The following is a 14697-nucleotide window of genomic DNA, read 5'->3' as shown; positions in this document are numbered from 1 at the left end:
AATTCCACAAGCCCGACATTCCCAGCCTTTGTAATCATCACACCCTTGACCTCTCCACTGCTCACGACCTTGACGAAACTCGGCACAATTTCCTCACTCATCAAGTCCAGACATCTCTCCACCTCCTCGCGACTGATCGGATTCCTCAGACTTTGCTGTAATTGCTGCGTGACGACTTGCATGCTCAGACTACATCGCTGCTTGACGCCTGCCAGCATGGAGAGGATGCGAGTGATTTCTTCGATTCGGTGGAGTGCGGATCTGCGTTCGAGTTGAGATTTGGTGGGTCCGGCTGGGAGTGTCGAGGCGAGGGTTTGTTTGGCGAGGATTCGGTCGAGGAGGGCGGTGCCGCGGTTTTGGGCGGCCTGGAGGGAGCGAGCAGGGACGGCAGTAGGTTCGACTACGGGCCTGGTCAAGATTGACGGCTTCTGTGCGGCGGCTTGGCTGGCTTTGAGGTCTGCGAGACGTTGTTGCCCGCGAGCGAAGACGGGAGCTGCTTTCTCGACCGAAGCGTTGTTCAGGACGGGGTGGATTGGGAGGTGGGCTAGGAATGCGGCTGGAGAGCGGTTCTCTTTCGCGGTGCAGGCTTCCCAGCTTTGCCACGACTTGCGCAAGGCATCACCAAATCTTTGCTTGAGCTTCTCTTCGTCGACGAAGCTGGTTGCGCGTTGTACCGCGCGGCCTCGTGGCTCAGATCGAGTGAGTCGAATGCCACCTCGTCCGTAGTTTTCCAGGGTGAAAGTATCGTCCAGTCTCGATGAGAGGGCGAGGATCCGTTGGAGGTCCTCCACTTTCACGCTGCGCTTCTTGTAGTGTTTAGTGATGATGTCGAGGAGAGAGTCGACATCCACAGGCGCGGAAATGCCGTTGTGAGAGTAGTGCATCGAGATGGCGGCCAAGAAGGAGGAGTAGAGATGTCGGAGGTCTGCGAGCTCTGCAAGGATGCTCAAATGCATGTCGTCTTCCTCTCGGACGGGACTGAGTGGCGGTGTAGACGGCGCATGTAGCTCGCCGCCTAACTTGAGAGGAATGGCTTTTGAGTTCACATCGATGTTCAATTTGTCGAAGAGTGCGGCGGCACCTCGAGTCGGCGTCTCTGCTGGCGATGGCAGAACGTTCTTGACACGCTTGCTGCGCGGAGTAGACATGACTTTTGACCGTTGTTCTTTCTTCGCAGCAGTAGATCGTGGGCAGACCGTGATCTCCTCCTCGACATCGCTCAATTCTGCTGTGCGCTTCCTTTTGCTGTTGGCCTTGTTCGTTGTGGTGATCGGTGCTGGCGGCGGAGTCTGTTCGCGTTGGTGGACCGTCTTCCTCTTCTTTCCATCCGTCTCTTTCTGATGAGGCTTTCCCACAGTTCCAAAGGCATGTAAGCTCTTCTGCGTCCTGGTTACAGGCGCCGAGTCCTCGACGGCCGTGGCCTTTCGTTTGCGTGAGATGGCCATTCTGCTTGTAATATGTTGCAAGGTAGAATAGCTGGTATTATGATAGCCGGACGATGAATGCGACGCAAAAGGCTAAGAGTAGAATGAACTGATGATCAAAGGAAGAGTTGGAGGAAACAAAGTCAACATTGGAGAAGATCCCAGCCCAGCCACACGAGAAATGCGCGTGTCGGGTGAGTGAGACGCGACTTCCGAGGCGCGTAAAGTGACAAGGTACGAAAATACGCTCAAGCACAGCCGAAGTCCACTTTCCAGCTTCATCACCTTGTCCTTTGACACAAAACACCCGTGTCGACCATTAACATGCTTGAGAAAAACAATTGTATGCGCGCGCTGGCAACATCCTAGTGCTACAGTCTCAGATCAGCTGTGCTCCGCTCGGTCTCACGCCTCGACCGTGCCAACAAAGACAAGACGTTCTTCACCACCTAGTCCTTTCCGGCAGTCAGCTTCTCCGTCCTTCTCAGCAGTCCGAACTCCGATCTATAGCCCTTTCCTGGCTGCCAGTATCAGTGCGATCTTCCGAACACATCTTAGAAAGGGTAAGATATAAAACGTCGCAAAGAGCTGAGAGCAACGTGGCACGAGAAGAACTATGGCAAGCAGATCGCGAGGACATATCGTTGGGAAAGCACGCCTTTATTAGGAATCGTCAAGTGGGACGAGACGAGCAAAAGGCCAGTATGCTGAACTTTCGGAGGGCCCTGGCGAGACATCTCTCATGTTCCTCGGATGATCAAGAACACGAGAGCCACCTTGCTTTTCGAGGAATTCACGGTGCCTCATTTGCATGCTAGCAGGATGCATATAGACAGCTGTAGACTTCCAGACGCGGCAAGCGAACCTCGAAAGCTCGCACGTTACAGGTTATAAAGACGTCTTCTATACGGCAGATGCCAGAGCTACCCCATCTCGACGGGCAAAGCTCACCTCGCGCTTCCCAGCCACGTTGACATTGGACTTTAGAATCTCGCCAGACAAGGCGAGCTGAGAAGTTGCATAACATCAACCTAACTCATCAAGCCGGGGCTGTCGCAATAATGAAAGATTTCGATCGTCTTGATGAGTTTATTACTCTTTCCACCTTGCGAAATCTTTGTCTTACGCTGTCCAATCTTCCACTTCTCGTCCGTTTCGCGTGCCGCCCCGATTTCGATTTCGATAGCGTGAAAGCTGTGCTATTCTAAGCGAAGCGTCTGACAGCTCGCAAAGTTTCGATCGCACATCTTCGCCGCTTCGGCCGCTCACTCCGTCCTCCGCAAGATCGAAACGTGGTATGACTTGTCATTTCTTCTTCATGGAGCCAGCCTCAGGCAAGACAAGGGATCCATAATCCGGAACAGATGCGGAGTTCGTGGGGATCTGGCTTCGTGGGAACCAATGGGACGGGCACGTTGCAGGTCAGGCATCTTAACATGGCTGAACTGCGGTGTCTGCTTTCTGCCGAGTGTTGCTCCGCTTCGCTCATCTTATATTGCAAGCCGGAACCATGCGTCTGCATCGGCAATTGTGAATTTGTGATTCGACTCTCAGCTCAAGACGCCGAACTTGGATCACTTCGAATCATCAGCCGTCCGCACCGGCGGAAACGAGTCAAACGACGGAAGCCGAGAAGTGGTATCGATCAGGATTGGTCCACGTTGTAACGGTTGGAGGTCGAGGGAACCTGGAAGCGACGCAAGCCTAGACCGAAGAAGTGCGACAAGGAGTGAGCTGGGAAGAAAGGTAGAATATTTGAGAGTGAGAATGAGTTTCTCCCATCGGCTTCGTACTTCACATCTCGTCATACCATTCCTACCGCCGATTCATTGCTCCTTTTTGCTTCTCGTTTCGTCTTTTCTACCCTCAACTCCGTCTGAAATGTGGTCAATATAACAGTGTACATTCACCATACGAGCCCCGGCACCTACGGATCATCCCATCGCACTTCCCTGGTCCATCCCAGCGACGTTCTTATCTCGGCTTCGTGGCCGCAAGGTAGTATCACGGCAAGACCTCGCCGACCTTGAAATTGCCCGTCCCACACTTTGCGGGTCTCTAGAAAGATTACCATTTCATCTCGCCCAGAAAACGCGTTCTTCTGTCAACCTGTCTCTGTGACCATCGGACTCGACGAACTGGATACCAACTCGCATCATGGCCAATTCGACGTGGCTCCCTCGGATCGTGGCACCCGCCACAAAAGACAACATCACGAACCTGTCACAACATCAACCACGAAGTAGACCTCTTCCACTACGCGTCCGAACATTCAGTCAGAGCACTCCACCCACTTCGCCCGCCGACCAGCGACAAGGACGTTTTCACGCGCGTAACAACTCTTTTACCTCTTCGCCCATCACTCCCAGCGACCAAACTTCGCGTCTTCTACACGGATCATACCAGTCCTCGGAACCCAGCGATATCTTTGACAGTCCTCGAGGGTCTCTCGACTCGAATGACAGCTCGCCGACGAACAACTACCCGGCGACTCCCGAGACCAGCCTCCCCAGCGCTCGCAACTCTCTAGAAGTGCCCGCTCCAGAAATTCTGCCCTATGACTTCACGCAAATCGACTATGAATTGTCTCGCGCCAAAGTCCTCGGCGAAGGCCTCTGGTCCACCGTCTACCTCGCCGAGCAAAAACCCGGCATCTCCTCCTCTCCCTCTCCCTCACCTCAATCCCGACGATCCCGCTCAATACCCTTCATCTCCTTCTCCACCAAACTCCGCGTCCGTCAACAAACGACCTCCACCCTCTTCGCCGTCAAAACTCCCACTCGTCCGGACTCTCCCATTGTCTTCCGCAATGAAGCCAAAATCCTCACTCACCTTCAGCGCCGCTCCCTCGCATCCCACCACATCGTCACCTTCCACGGCTACGACCAACGAAATTCTTCTCTCGTCTTCGAAGCCCTTTTCGGCGGGAGTCTCGAGTCTCTCAACAGCCGGTTGAAACAAATGACCGAAGTCGCGCGACATTTAGAGATTATTTCCCTCTTTCCCGGTCTGGCGGTCGATCTCATCGGCGGGCTGGAATTCTTACACGCGAATGGAGTCGTTCACGCGGACATCAAAGCGGGGAACGTCTTGCTCGATATCTCGGAGCATGCCACCGATGGACGCCCGGTCATCAGAGCGAGGTACATTGACTTTTCGGCGGCGTTCTTGGCAGGGGAGGGCGAAGGCGAAGCGGGAAAGTACGCCGGTGGAACATGGGACTACATGGCGCCCGAGCAGATGCGACCGCGAGCGACACCGACGTTTGCGTCGGACGTTTGGTCGTTGGGAGTGACGTTGTTGGTCGTGCTGTGCGGTGGAAGCCCATGGACGGCGGCGTGTGGAGGTAACAATTTCATGTTGAGGGAGGCGGTCAAGTCGGGGGACGCGGTGGGGTTCGCGAGAATGGACTCGACGGTGAAGAAGCGATTGGATGCTGTGCAGGATTTGGTAGATTGTTGTCGGTTCGCGTTGAAGAAGGAGCCGGAGAAGAGAATCAATTCAGCAGCTTGGGCTGGGTGGGTAGAGGGCTGGTCGGATGGGCAAGAGGTGGAGATGATGGGCTAGGGGTGTGGGAAATGATTCGAGGTGTATACGATTGTCGGATGTGTCAATGAGAAGCAGTGTTCATGACAATGTCGCATTGTTGCTTGCCTCCAAAGTCGTGTGATGTCGTCGTTGCCAAGGTGGAAACTCGCTTGCTCTGGAATGCAAACTCAGCAACAATGAGACGGCATGCAAGGAGTGGCATGTCGCAACAAACATCGGCATGCTCTTCGCAGCACTTAGTTCTTCCAATCTCTCCACCCATCAGCTCACGAAATCCATACTCACCCTCTCAAATCACCATGCCCAAAGCTCCTTCAAGCCGCAAACGAGTCGCCGTCGGCGGCCAATCGCCCTACCGCTCACCATCGCCCGACGGAGTTCCTCAACTTACGCCCAAAGCTCCAGCCAGCCGACGAGGTCCGCGTGGTGACCACTCTCTCCGTTCCCCATCGCCAGGAAATGTCAAGAACGTCACCTTCAACCGCCCTCTCATTCAAGGACCAACGGGAAGTCGTGCCAACAGCGAAGCTCCTCACGACCGTCACGGACATGGCGAGAGTGTCAGCGACACCTCGGTTCTGGAGTACACCGGCAATATAGACATGCCAAAGGCAGACATCGATCACGAACGCGGCAGAGTCAAAGCTCGCAAAGACCTCCGCGACGCCAGGATCACTGCTGATCCTCACGTGGAGTTTCCCTTGAGTGTCCGGTTCAAACTCTTTGCCAACCCGGGACACGAAGATGACGGTCAAGACGTGCAGGTCTGCCAGCTCATGAACTCCCTCATCGGGAGCATCGTCGACTTGGCGGACTCCATTCCTGAAATCGAAGATCGGAAAGAGGCCTTTATGGACCACATCTTGACTCCGGAAAATCGACAGCTGGTGAGGTACTTGGGTTGTCTTGGATTGGGAGGCTTACACGGCGAGAAGGGATGGGAGATGTTGTTGACAGAGAAGGAGTCGAGACGGTCGTTTGTGGTAGGAATCCTGGGTATGGCTATCAAGGAGAAGGTTTTTGGCGATTTGTGGTTCGGTGGCGATGAGGAGCAGAAGAAACAATTGGAGGATTTGGAGAGAGAGGGAGTGGAGAAGGATGGTAAGTTGAGATCCGTTGAAAGGGGGACTGAGTGAGATGCATACTGACCTTGATATACAGGATTCGTTCGTGCCCAAGAGAGAGCCAACGCCATCAAAACGTTCCCCAAGTCCACAGCCCATGACAAAAACTTTCGCTTCGCGGTTGTGCAGACCACGCTTGCACTGTCGAAGATGCTGTGGCCTTTCTGGGCCATCGAATGCTCCAAGACGCTGGAGAACATAATATTCATGCGATTGGAGGAAATCGTCCAGACCGCGGGCAAGCTCGGCCGTGCGATGCGATCATCCCCGAATGTCATCTACTACTGGCCACCGGTATTCAAGGATGAAGAGTACGAACCCAGCCGGATGGAGTGTCTCAACCTCGTCCACATGATCAAGTCCAGTCCATACAAGAGAGAAACCGTCAACGGCATGATTCGACCAATTCTGAAAAAGGGCATGGAAGATAAGAGCGAGGCCATCGTTCGTGTCGTATGCTTCCATGGCATTGTCGCATATCGTCAAGGTGGCGGCAAGCTCGCAAAACGTGAGCTAGCCAAAGACAAGGAAGGCGATAGCCACATGCCGGCGGATGTCAGAAGAGCTCGGGAACGTGTGGGAGATGGGCCTTTGACCGGCAATGAGGGCATCCGGTCCAAGACGATCTGCAAAAGTCTGGTATTGTTGCAGTGGGGCAAGCAGAGATTGTTGACCAAGGAGGCTGGTACGTCGGCTCACATCGATGCGAACCGAGATGGGAAGATGGAAAAGTATGAGCAGGACTCCTCGCCCATGAAGGAGCTGTATCAAATGCTTGTGGAGAGGTGCAAGTGACAACGGCAAGGAAGTGTGGTGCTAGAGATGGTGAAAGGCAGCTCTTCATGCGGTGGGTCGTAGTCGGCAGTAGTCGGTGGGATCGTCAGTGTTCTTTCGAGTCGCGTCTTGCTCACATGTGCGTTTAATTAATGCCCATTTCACTCACAGTGCTTCCCACGTGCGGTAATTGTGATATCCCCAAACGCACTACTCACCATTTCGTGAGAATGCAGACCAGGAGCAGGGCTTGTGATATGCGTCACGTGTCAGAGAGGATGCATGTTGAGAGATTTCGCTCCGGCCAAGATTGTGCGCTCGTGCGGTAGCGAAGGCACGACTCGCAGGTCGGCGGGTAGCTCAACATCTGGCAGTGCATTGGATCGGGGCCTTTCGCACGCATAATATGCCTTGCCGCTGTGAACGTAAAGATGCTCCAGATTTGGCTTCACATGGCTCGGTCGTGATGAGACGGTCTTTACGGCAAGTAAAATGCTCGACGGAAGGGCTGTTATTTGGTGTTGTCAATGTGGTTGTATAATAGAAGAGAGAAGTTATATTTACCTTATTCAAATCCCGTAGCGTGCTGATATATACGCCTGCGACCTCACTTCCTCGAGCAGGGCACCTTTCCTTGAGTTTGATCGCCTCTTTCGCTTCCCTCTTTCTTCCCGTCCTTGTTTCTCAGTCTGCCCTATTATATTGTTCTCACTGCTCGCTCCAGAACCTCACCATCATTCCTGACTAAAAGCACTTGCCGCTGCTGAAGGACCGCCCCTCTCGTCGCCAGCAACCATGGTCCGCTGTCGGCGCTGACACTGGCCAACTTCATCCTCCAACGACACAGGTTGCGCTCGCTCGTCAAAGCGGTGTCACGGCGAGCAGCGGATTCCTCCGACTGGATGAAGCAACGGTACACCATCGATTAGCTACTGCGCTCCGACAGTTTTCCGGCGTTGAACCTCTTACTTGGCGGCGCTTCTGGTGGCGCTCGCGTACCACATACAAAGGTCCTCCTGACCGAGCTTCAGCCTGCTCGCAATTCAACCCACCACTCTCGACTCTTCTTCCACTTCGGAGATGGTACAACAGCACTCTCATCAACACAAGATGGCCATCGCGCCTCGTCCGCTCGCTCCGGCGCCTCCCAAGGCTCAGCCAATTCACCAACCCCGAGTCACCTTCTTCGACCTCCCAGCCGAGATGCGTGTGGAAATTTACAAGCTGGCTTTGGAAGGCGTCGTAATCCACATCTTGCCACCCAACACCGCGGAAGAACGCAAAATTCCTCACGCACTCGCTCGCACAAGCCGGCAAGTGCGTAACGAGGTCTTGCCCATGATTCAGGCGCTGTGTCCGATTCGATGCGCGATCACGGATTTCAACTTCGATGGGCTGCTGCAATGGCTCGCCAGGGTTCCGCCGCATGAGGAGTTCAAACTCACGAGGAACAAAAATCTCAGCATACGTTTCCACACGTCGAATCAACCACAGAGCTGTCAATTAAGTCTACGGAGGTGGCTTGCGATGCGCGCGGATCCGCATCGTCCACAGGCGAATTGGCAGTACAGCGGAACTCAACCAAACTCCAAGGTGTCGGCGGATCTGAGGAGGAGAGTGAAGCGAATGACGGGCGGCAAGGCAACGGAATTCATGGCTATATTGAATGCGTTGGGCGTCCCAGTCAACGACGATGCGAGAAAGCGACCAACAACATGAGGATGGCAACTTGACTTGATTGCTGCCTCACACAAACGCCGGTCCTGGCTCCGATGTATGGGTCTCGACTTCTATGCCCACTTTTTGCCCCTCTCTTCATGTAGCACCTCTTTGATACGTCCGATATTTGGCTCCGGACGAGGTGATGGATCATACTTGCCCGTCGACTTGATAAAGCCCTCTTCGACAACTCGTTCCTCGAACTTGGTCTTCAGCACGCAGGTGCCACCGTCGTACTCCTTGCTTTCGACCATCCTCAGCATCGTATCAGCGATATCAGCAGGCTGAAGAGCCGTCTTCAGCCGTTCACTGTACTGCGTCCTGGTGGTCATATCATCCTCTCGATCCTCCCACAGCGGAGACTGCACCATCCCCGGAAGAACGCATACGACCTTTACTCCTTCCTCCACATCTGCTTGACCAATAGATTTGGCGAAACCGACGATCGCGTGTTTGGAGGAAGCGTACAGGCTGGCGAGATAGTTGCCGCGGATGCCAGCAGAAGACGCAATGAGGCAAACGACGCCCCGCTTCTCTGCCCCTGCTAGAGCCCGCATCGCCAGCCTTGTGAACTGGCGAGATGATCAGCATTCACTTTGGCGTCCAGGAGAACGCGCCATGTCCTTCCTTCCACGATGATCAATATCTTACCTTTATTGGATGGTTGACGTTGATTTGCATCATCTTGTATGCCTCATACTCATTGTCGTCCCAGAAGTTGCTCCAAGGAGGCTCGAAAACTCCCGCAGACGGCACATAGACGTCCGGAACGTTGCCGAAGCTGCTCACACTGGCTAAGATCAAGTCATGGAGGGACTTCCAGGATGTCACATCGCAGTGCTGAAAAGCGACCGCGCCATGAGGTGCCTGTGCAACATATCGTTCCGCATCGGCCACGAGCTTCAGATCGCCAATGAGCACGCGGGCTCCACGTTCATGACAGAGTCGAGCAAAGGCGAATCCAATTCCAGATCCACCTCCGGTAATGACCACGATTTTGCCTTCGACTGGGAAGTCTGGAACTGGACCGTACTGCATCGTCTCGGTAGGGCTTGAGATCGGGTTTGGAGGTGCTTTTGTAAACGTGGCTAGGAAGAAGAAGCAAGGAGATTGATGGTCCTGATAGCTCTTGTATAACCCGTGGTTCCTAGTTCCGGATATGCATCACTCTCGACCCCTCTTCGATGAGGGGTCGCCGTGCGCTTTCACTTGACCCAATGTTTACGTCTCTCTTCGACATTCACAACACTCTATGATCTGTGATCAACGCCATGGTATTCCACGCTGAAATGAGCACGGCGAAGCTTTCAGGTGCAAATGTGTGTGCTCGGGCGACTCTTCTGCCTCAATCACATGTGACTCGCATGATGCAGCATCGCCAAGCCGATGCTCGAGCATCGCGTCGTTGAACGTCTTCAGCTTTCAACCATCAACGAACTTTTCTATGCGCCATCTTCCATATCTCATTCAACATGCAATCAAGTGAGCAGTTGCTAGAATGCGCAGCGCGAGATGGTTCACTAGACATGTATGCACCATTTCAATTGTTCGGCGCATCCTCCACTGACGTTCAATAGCGCCGAATGGCCTCGCGTTCTGGAGAGCTTACTCCAGCGCCTTCACGATGTATGTCGTCCTGCCTCAGCTGTCGAACATCGAGCTGACACTACCAGATCGTGTACAATGAGTTTCCGATACCATCTCTTCCTCACCCGACATCACAAGCACCGACCATCGATCCGCAAGTCGTGGCCTCCACTCCTCCACAAGTTCCCAACAGCGACACAGACACCAAAGAGCACGACCTGCCCGACGCTGAGGACGAGAGACCTCCCGACAGCCAGAGCAGTACAAAAGAGAACGATGCGCCGACAGAAGTTGCAGCAGGAAGGCCGCCTTCCGTGCCGACACAACCAATTCACAGCACCGGTCAAACACAGCAGACTGGGAACCTACAACTCACCGAGAGCCGAAATGTCGATGCGCCACCTAATACACTCCCACCAGATCTCTTGAGTCTATATCAGATGTCAAGACGGGTACTTGAGCACGACTTTCCCAAAAGCCCGCCTTACACAATCCAGCGACTGGCAGAACTGGTGCTACGACCTAAGGCGCATTACAGATACCTCCCTGCATACCTCCGCGCACTCGATCGAATCGTCTCAGTCAGCTCACCGCTCTCCAACTTCCCACTTGCAACTACGCAATCTCCCACCACCGCCGGCTTCCTCACGAATGGCGTGGTTCCCTCAACCAACGGCATCAGCGAAAGAGAAGGACTAGGCAGCGACGAGAGCTTAGGCGGAGCACTTCTGACACCCATTCCCTGGCTTCGAAATAACGGCAACGTCCTGGTGCCCTCCTCCAATCCTAATCTCACCTCCGACGGCGAGCTGCACAGTGAAAGCACCGAGACCATCGAAGGGCCCAACGGCGCAGGGCACATCGAGACTGTCTCTGTCACCGTCAACGGTGTATCATCCGCGACCACAACTAGCAGCGCTCCCTCATCAACATACACATCCTCCTCTCCCATCGCATCGCCCACTCTCTCCGAGCAAAGCGACGCAAGCAGTTCCTCTGCCTCCTCGACAGAAGCGCAGCTCCGCGAACAGGGCGGCGTCACGCAAGGCGAACTACTACGGCAAGAGCAGGAAGCGGGCCTCATACCCGTCAATCCACCAGGGTTGTCAATGGGTCCACGCAGGACGATGATAGCAGGTGGCGCGGCGGCCGTAGGGAGAGAGCAGGTACCTTTACCCGCATCTAATGTGGTTCCATCGACCGCGACTGGAGTACCAGTACCGATGGACGTGGGTATGGACGACGAACAACCTCACGCGAGAGGACCGGATGTAATTGGAATGGAGGACATGGGTCCGCAGCGACAGACGGTCGACGCGGGAGGGAGTGCGGTGTTGGACATGGAAGCTGCGGTCGGGCGAGGGAGGAGTAAGTCTCCGCAACCGGCGGCAGTGAGCTTGGGAGCGATGGGCGAGGCGGATAGCGAGGCGACGGGAGAGGACATGGAGGGTGTGGAAAGTGGTGCGGCGGCAGTGGAAGACTCGAAGCAGACCAAGCAGGTGGAGGAATTGAATGAAGTAGCTGAGCAGTCGAATGAGGAGATTAGAGAGGATAAGAAGACGAAGGACGGGGATGGAGATCTGAAGTTGGGGGATGCGGATGAGGTCAAGGGTGGTGGAGAGGATGCGAAGGAGGGTGAAAGCACGGAAACTTGATAGATTGCATGTGGTCGAACTGGTTGAGGGCTGTGAGTTGTCCACTACGAACGTCAACCTGCTCAAATGCCAGGCAGGCTGTCCCGCAGCTTGATATGAGAATATCAGCAATTCATGTCATCCATTCTTCTTTGTGCCAACGAGCACATCTCGTCTCGCCGCTATTGTCAAGGAGCCTGAGGCATGCATCAAAGTACGGCTGCCGGACTTCGCTTCTCCACGGCAGACTACGACATCACTCTCGGATCAGGCAATTAGGTTACTTTTCACGAGGCCGATCCGGAGACAAACAACTATGCATCTTCGACGATCGACGATATATTTTCCACTTTCCGGCGTATTTGTTCGTGCAAGTCCTTGATTGCAGTCGCCCATTCTGAAGAAATCAAGGCTTTTACCGCCATCCATGGGCCCGAGAAATACGGACTCCTCCTCACGGACATCAAGCCACAATCAAAATGCATCCAAGACCAGGGGCGCAATAGTCCTCTGGGCGACCTGCACCCTCTTTTGGTCCATCTTCACCGAACCACACAAGACTTTCGCCGCCCGGATTCTGCTCTTGCAACCCCTCTGGCCAGTCCGAGCTATCTTCACAGAAAACACAACCTGGACGAACGACTTGCTTCTAGTCCTGACCCTGCATGCCATATTCGCCTTCTGCACCGGAGCCTGGACGCCTTTTGCAGACCTCCAAAAAATCGATCTAAGCAGTCATACTCTACACATATACCTCCAATCCTCCGCTCTATTAGCAGGATGTGGCCTCCTCGCGAGTCTCATCGTTCATCGAGGGCGGGAACTTACCGACCGTGAAGGACGCAGTGATGGAAAATACTTCGATCGGAGGTTTGAGGAATCTTTGCTTCCGCCGCTTTTGATCACCAGCCGTACGAATCACGCGAGAATGTTTCCAAAGAAACATGCGTTTTCGTACTCGTATCTGTTTGTCGGGGTTCCAGTCGGGCTGCAGGGAAGGGTTGGAGGAGGCAATGTGTTGTCTGTCGACAGTACAAGGCCAGCGTGGTTCGATGTACGGTCGGAGGACTTCCTGAGTCGATCGACGGCGCAACAAGGTCTGGGAGAAAAGTTAAAGCGGTACTTGCACTCGCAAGGCGTGACGGATCGGGATTATGCGTTCGCGTATCTCGTCACAGCGCCGAGGTTTCTGCGGTACAGCTTCAACCCGGTGAGCTTCTGGTACCTGTATGATTCGGATGCGAGGTTGAAGTACATGGTGCTGGAGGTGAACAATACCTTTGACGAGAGGAGAATGTATTTGCTCAAATCGGAGGGTGTGAAGGCTGGAAATGAATCCGAAGGAAACGATGCACCGAAGATGGTGGTGTTCTCGGATACGTGGAACAAGGACTTTCATGTTTCGCCATTCAACAGCCGAAAGGGGTCATACTCGTTGAAGGCGATCGATCCATTGGCGGCGTTCCAGGAGACAGGACAGGTCAAAATTGACAACACAATTGTGCTAAGATCGTCGAAGGACGAGGCAAAGATTGTGGCTCGTGTGTTCTCCGAAGGTATACCAAAGGAACCCACCAAGATCACTACCTTTGAACTGGTCAAATTCATTGCCGCTTGGTGGTGGGTTGGACTCGCAACGTTTCCACGCATTGTATGGGAAGCCCAGAAGCTCTTCTTCAAGCGCAAACTACACGTCTGGTATCGACCAGAGACAGCTGCCTCCAGCATCGGTCGGGCCTATACCGCAGACGAAAGGGCTCTCGAAGACTTCTTCCGCACCTTCGTCACCCACGTTGTCGAGCAATCCAACAAGCCGCTTCGAGTCATCTACGAGCCCGCCCACAACGAGGGCAAAGAGTACGTCCTCTATTCCCCAGGATTCACCTACGAAGAAGCCCACACCCACACTGTGACCCTCAAAGTCCTCTCACCAGCTTTCTACTCCCGCTTCATCCACTACGCTCACGCCCAAGAAGCGTTCGACAGAGAATGTCTCGCTACCGACGAAAAGAACCGAACATTGCTCATGGATGGCACACACGCCCTTCCGATTCTTCTACATTCCATCTCAGCTGTCGACAGACACACGCGGCAACACCTCAAGCCCCTGTCTCACCTGGATACTCTTCGATGGAGTCTCCTCAAGCGCCTCCGCTGTCCACCCGCCGCAGCTAGCTATCCCGCCACAGTGCCCTCGAGCTCAGAGGGCGACTACACGATCCTCGACATCCGCTCCTTCCCCCTGTCCGAACTAGATCGCTACATCCAACTTCACTCTCATGCCAGCGAGGCCTACACACGCGTTGCAATCAAGCTCTTCGCGGCGGAACGGCTAACATTTGGGATACCTGCCTTGTTGAAGGGTTTCGATATGTTGGTCAGAGCGGGACTCGTCGTTGCGGCGATGGTGTATGCAGAGAGTGCGGCTGAGTACGACGTGCTAAGGCCGGATAGATGGACTGGAAGGCAGTGGAGAAGAGGTGTGATTGCCATGGCGTTGGCTAATGGTATTCATGGGTGGGACTTTCTGAAGGGGTGAAGACAGGAGGGAGATCATGCATCCTTACCATTCACACCGTTTTAGCTGCCTCGCGCCTCTTTGCGAAGATCGTTGGATTAGCATGCGACAAACGCTTTGGTAGTCATTCATGGTTCTTGCTCCTTCCCGATCATATTGAACAATTGCTAGCGCCTGAAGACCCTGAAGTCGAGCATTTCGGGCCCGTTTCTGCACCCACCCACCTTCGATACAACAACACTCACTCCTTCTCCTCATTACATCAACATTTCTATTCCGCCAACGAGTCCACGCGGCGTCCATCAGTCTAGAATATCCATCAGCTCGTCAGCACCGTCAGCTCTTCCACTGCGGCCTTGAAACGCGAG

At 54.2% G+C, this 14697-nt stretch overlaps 4 protein-coding genes across 4 annotated transcripts; 2 read left to right on the top strand and 2 right to left on the bottom strand.

Moving 5' to 3' along the window:
• Positions 1-100: 100 nt before the first annotated feature.
• MYCGRDRAFT_89109 (uncharacterized protein) lies at positions 101-1445 on the bottom strand (the record flags this gene model as incomplete). Its single annotated transcript, XM_003856074.1, has 2 exons — positions 101-132; positions 191-1445. 2 exons carry the CDS (start codon positions 1443-1445, stop codon positions 101-103), a joined length of 1287 nt encoding a protein of 428 aa, XP_003856122.1.
• A 2136-nt stretch (positions 1446-3581) lies between these two features.
• MYCGRDRAFT_89108 (uncharacterized protein) lies at positions 3582-6892 on the top strand (the record flags this gene model as incomplete). Its single annotated transcript, XM_003857479.1, has 3 exons — positions 3582-4942; positions 5239-6074; positions 6135-6892. 3 exons carry the CDS (start codon positions 3582-3584, stop codon positions 6890-6892), a joined length of 2955 nt encoding a protein of 984 aa, XP_003857527.1.
• A 1682-nt stretch (positions 6893-8574) lies between these two features.
• On the bottom strand, positions 8575-9628 carry MYCGRDRAFT_107028 (uncharacterized protein; the record flags this gene model as incomplete). The annotated part of the gene is made up of 2 exons (XM_003856073.1): positions 8575-9162; positions 9242-9628. 2 exons carry the CDS (start codon positions 9626-9628, stop codon positions 8662-8664), a joined length of 888 nt encoding a protein of 295 aa, XP_003856121.1.
• A 3093-nt stretch (positions 9629-12721) lies between these two features.
• Positions 12722-14194, top strand: MYCGRDRAFT_21688 (DNA-binding WRKY domain-containing protein; the record flags this gene model as incomplete). The annotated part of the gene is made up of 1 exon (XM_003857480.1): positions 12722-14194. A coding segment is annotated over one exon (1473 nt), but the record flags the coding sequence as incomplete, so codon positions are not given.
• Positions 14195-14697: the final 503 nt, after the last annotated feature.

The sequence above is a fragment of the Zymoseptoria tritici genome, chromosome 1 (assembly GCF_000219625.1).
Source record: "Zymoseptoria tritici IPO323 chromosome 1, whole genome shotgun sequence".
NCBI classification, from domain to species: domain Eukaryota; kingdom Fungi; phylum Ascomycota; class Dothideomycetes; order Mycosphaerellales; family Mycosphaerellaceae; genus Zymoseptoria; species Zymoseptoria tritici.
The sequence above is the reverse complement of the archived record's forward strand: the minus strand, read 5'-3'. Positions and strand labels throughout refer to the sequence as shown.